Here is a 5,000-nt window from a genome sequence, read left to right on the forward strand (position 1 = left end):
CTCTCTCTCTCTCTCTCTCTCTCTCTCCTTTTCTCTCTCTCTCTCCTTTTTTTTTCTCTCTCCTTTTCTCTCTCTCTCATTTTCTTTCTCTCTCTCTCCTTTTCTCTTTCTCCTTTTCTTTCTTTCTAATTTTCTCTCTCTCTCCTTTACTCTCTCTCTCCTCTTCTTTCTCTCTCTCTTCTTTTTTTTTCTCTCTTTCTTTCTCTCTCCTTTTCTGTCTCTCTCTTTCTTTCTTTCTCTTCCCTCTCTTTTTCTCTCTCTCTCCATTTCTCTCTCTCTCCTTTTCTCTCTCTTTTCTTTTTTATCTCTCTCCTTTTCAATCGGACACTTAAACAACCACCCCGACAGCAGGTGGGTCAGACACATAAATCAATATGTACCTCACCCACACAAAGTCAAACACACACAGAAAATCAGGCACACCGCAGATTAACAAGTACCCGCCAGCAAGGGGATTAGGAACGCAGAGATAAACAAGTACCCACAGACAAGTTATTTACTAGGAGACAGTTACAGTCCCTGACAGTACCCCATTACCAGGTGGATCAGACAGATACACAAGTACAGACATTCACACACACATATAAATCATGTAATTTACCATCAGACGCTGATGAAGACAGATAAACTAGCATCCCACCAATAGACAGTCAAACACATGGATAAGCAAGTGCTAAAAATCGGATACACATAGATAAACACGCACACTAGTGCCCAATCTGTGGACTGCCCAAAAAGGATAAACTGGCTCCTACTCAACGGACAGATAGACACAGAGATAAACAAACCCCTACCAGGAGACAGTTATACGCATATAAATAATAAGCATGCCGGCAGCCGGTAATCAGACACACATAATAACAAGCACCACATCAGCAGACAATCAGGCTTACACAGAATAACAAGCACCCTACCAGCAGACCGTGAGACACATAGATAACAAGTACCGCAACAGCAGACAGCCAAACACACACAGATGAACAAGCACTGTGCCAACAGGTGAGGCCGTCGTGTTGGGTTGGGAGAACGCCATCACGTGGGATGGACGGCACGTGTCTCCTCTATTGACCGATTCCTGCCACCACGTGCTGGTCTTGCTCACTCAGCCCGCTACACCCACGGCCGTCACCCTGCACATGGAGGACCTGGACACCGCCTCTAGGAGGGTATTCACTTTCTTTAGAGGAAAAGACAGAGTCACTATCGACTCTAATCTCAAGGTTTGATGTTATTTTATACATTCTGTTTTCATCCACTACTCTTTTTCAAATTTTCAAAAATACTGATAAAATACATTATCCCTTCATGTAGCATTCAAGTAATCCTTTTATAGCACTCTGTCGCTGCTTGTGGCTCTATCACAAACTGTGGATCTCCTGCAGATGACCTATAATTCAAAGAACGTGCGTAGTCCATTCCTCAATTTCGGTGGCCTGACCGTCACTTGGACGCTGGGTCGGGCAACGGTGTCTTCCTCTGAAGGCCTAAGCTTAGAGTGCCACCTGAGCCAGGACCTGTGCCGGCTTTCTGTCACAGGCGAACACTTCGCTGCCACCGCCGGGCTCCTTGGGGTTTTCGACTTTGACAACAACACTGACTTCATGACCAGCGACTGGGAGATGGTGAGCTCTGCCTAGAAGTTGCGACTTGCAGGTTTAATGAATGTCTTGAATATTTTTTAAACTTTATGACCATTGATGTTGTCATTTGTATAAACAAGCATCTGTTATTCTCAATGTTTTTAATTAACTACCTTCCCAGTTTTATGTTGAACAGTTACTTGTTATCTTTGTGTGCATCAGAAGCTATACATTCAGATTTTTCTTAAATCAGTTCGACCACTAAATAAGAAACAAAATGTATCAGTAAAAAAGCCTTTTTCCTTAGCTGGCCTCAGCTGAGGAGTGGGCAGAAAGCTGGCGGGTAACCTCCTCTGAGCAGTGCTCCTCAGCCCTTCCAGAGTCCCTTGTAGCGCCACCTGAAGACCATCACTGCAGTAATCTCTTCAATAGTCCTACATCCCCCTTGAGGTAAATAATGCAGAGTTAATCAGTGGTCTTCTTGAGGAGATCCAAAGATGATGTAAATGATACGTATCACATTTGTAAAAGATTTTTATTAACCTTCATGCCTTTTTCATTGGAAAATAAAATAGATCCTTGTTGTTTTTGTTTACAGTGTAACAGCAATTTAAGTAATTAACAATCTTTAATGTATACCAATATTAGCATGTTTTGATTATTCATCCTTCATTTTTTTCCTTTAATGCAGAACCTGCTTTGCTAGTGTGCCAACTTCTCCTTACTTAGAGACATGTCTCGTAGGGAAGGCATGCGCTGCTGAGACTGCCTATATACACACATGTCACCGGCATTATCACGAACTTTCTCAAAACATATCGTCGTACTGCCGTAAGTTTTTTCTCTATTTCTTCAATAACTCTGAACTACTGTTGTATCCTTCATAATTGTTTATCATTTCTGTTCAGTTTCTTGTTGAGCAACTGATTTTCTATGATGATCAACCTGTAATAAAGCATACCATGCAATTTACAAGACATCAATTCTATTGAAAACTTCGACATTTCAAAATTAGCTATCATCAATTTGCAGCATCCATTATCTAATTATTTCCTACGTGTATTCTTTTTAAACTGATATGTATATAGATGCCACACTGCTTTCTAAGAATGAAATTGATCATATTTGGCACTGAAAGAGTGGGTTACAGATTTCCCCAAAAAAGTTTTTATCATCTGAGAGATCATCTAAATACCAAGAGTTTTAACTCATGGACCTCTTTGCAGAGCCATGCACACTCCATGGTGAGGAGGAACAAGGTGCAGAGGATCTCAGGAAGGAGATCGTCATCGTCACAGACTTTGAATGCCTGGAAGATGTGCAGGACCTCGTGACAGCCCTACATAAGGATGCCAGGAAGTAAGCGTATACAAAGAATCAACCAGGAAGAAAGAGAAACCAAATGCACATGCAACGGTATCTCAAACCTCACGTTTCTTTTCATTCTAGGAATCGAAGAATACTGCTACGATATATTGGGCGTGGAAACCCTCCAATTGAGGATCTGGATGGAATTGAGGAAATGGTCATGGACTCTGGGACTTCCCCACTTGATGCTGTTGCTTCTGCTGCTGCCGTCGACTTCTCGCCACGGGCTCTTAAGTCTATTGTCCTTTTTGATTGTAATCATCCACGATGCACTGTTTCGGTATGACCAGTCTTCTTATCATTCAATGTGCATTTATCTATGCATTCATTTGTTCTGTTATCTAGTCGCCATTTCCTAAATTTATGTAATTGTGTGACAGATACGTTCCCTATATTGTTCACTCATATTGTACCCTTATCTACTTTCCCATACGCCTTCCACTTTTCTTTGTCTCTTTAGAGCACTTCAGCACCGGTGCAACAACTACGCAAAGAAATGCTAGCTCAGGGCATCCAGCTGCATGTGGTCACCAGTGACCACATTGCTGTCCTCGACCCCAGCGAGCTCTCCAATAAGGCCAAACGGCAGCTGCTGGGTATTTTGGTTTTCACTTCTAATTGCCAGTACTCCCTTTTAAATTACACCCCTTTCTTGGGTGACCCTTGCATAAGTCACCCCAGACAAAAATGTTTTGGCAAGCAACTGACTGGCTTTTTTGACTGCCTAGGGGGTTGTCATATCCTTAGGATGGGTCTAGTGCCAAAGATATGGCATGTCAACAGCGTTGGGTTCACAGATGTAAGACAGTCAGGCAAATAATGACCTTACAGCTGGTGCCATGTCAGAACAACATGCTTGCACTATCTCTGTCTACCCTCCCTAAAATATATAGAGAATTGTCAAATAAATAATTCAGTCAATCCCTCTAGTGACATCAATAGAACAGATACTTGTTAAATAAATAGATAAATGAAACTGTATTCTTCCTTTCTGGAAAAAATAGTCAAGGTCCTTTCATTTCTTTATGTAGGTCTGGATGGCCACACGAGTTACCTGATGTCCCATGCCCGCAAACGCCTGGTCAGAGGACACCGGGGTAACAGAGAACACATAACCACGCCCATTGGAAATACTTGTTGTAGTCTTGCAGTGGAGGTAAGCATTTAGGATATTAACTTACTGATTCATTTATTTTGGATATATGTGATGGCTGATAGAATAATGTCTTTAAACTTAGTTTCTGTTGTGTTGGAAAAAAAATTGTCAGTTTTATGATAGATTTTCAAGGATCAGTTACTTGGCGTACTTGACATTATGATAATTATCGTAATGGGGGGGGGGGGGGGCATGGATATAGGTGCATACGTAGTTGTACCTATGTGTAAATTTGAAGGAAAAACACATGTGGTTATCTTTTGGCATCCTAGTCCCATCCAGCAGTTGGCGAAATACAAAGCCATTAACCTGGAAGTGAAGGATATCATTATGCACCACCCAACCACTAACACTCATTTAAATGTAATTAGTGGCAGTTGAATTGATAAACTAAAGTCACAGTCGACAGGGCATGTATACCTGCCCTCCCGGCGTCAGCATGAATGAAACCTTTGGTTGTTCATTTCTTGATTGTAAATTTGAGTCTTCATTATCAAACAGCACCTTGTTTACATATACACCCCTCATTCAGTTTATAAAACAGATTCCTTTTCCCTGACTTTTCTTCCTCAAATCATTTAATTCCCCAGACAGACGGATCAGTGTTCTCACTGCAGCACCTCAAGATCCACCGGAAATACCACCGGAAGATCTTCCAGCAGCTTCTGGCGCTGCGCGTCGAGGCGGGCTGGGAGGCTGACTACCTCACCTGTAGGAGATGCGAGTGCGGACGACAGTGCGCGCTATGCCAGCCCCCTGCTCCACATGTGTATACGGTGAGCCAGTTACATCTCTCTTTCCTAGCTTCATTTACCTCATTACCAGTACAAAGAATAGATGACAAATTCTTCTAAAAAGGAAGTGCCCAGTTCAATGTCCAGTTAATCTTTGTCAAG

General features: G+C 42.2%; 1 protein-coding gene across 1 annotated transcript in view; it reads left to right on the plus strand.

The window, feature by feature from the left end:
• Positions 1-5,000, plus strand: part of LOC125043711 — a 14,986-nt gene that overhangs the window by 7,903 nt on the left and 2,083 nt on the right. The window contains exons 5-13 of the mRNA XM_047639949.1: positions 1,000-1,220; positions 1,383-1,622; positions 1,888-2,030; positions 2,272-2,411; positions 2,807-2,939; positions 3,030-3,228; positions 3,409-3,544; positions 3,980-4,104; positions 4,695-4,880. Of these exons, the coding sequence (XP_047495905.1) occupies positions 1,000-1,220; positions 1,383-1,622; positions 1,888-2,030; positions 2,272-2,411; positions 2,807-2,939; positions 3,030-3,228; positions 3,409-3,544; positions 3,980-4,104; positions 4,695-4,880 (1,523 nt within the window). The remainder of the gene's footprint in view (positions 1-999; positions 1,221-1,382; positions 1,623-1,887; positions 2,031-2,271; positions 2,412-2,806; positions 2,940-3,029; positions 3,229-3,408; positions 3,545-3,979; positions 4,105-4,694; positions 4,881-5,000) is intronic.

Source organism: Penaeus chinensis, chromosome 34 (assembly GCF_019202785.1).
Source record: "Penaeus chinensis breed Huanghai No. 1 chromosome 34, ASM1920278v2, whole genome shotgun sequence".
Taxonomy (NCBI): Eukaryota; Metazoa; Arthropoda; class Malacostraca; order Decapoda; family Penaeidae; genus Penaeus; species Penaeus chinensis.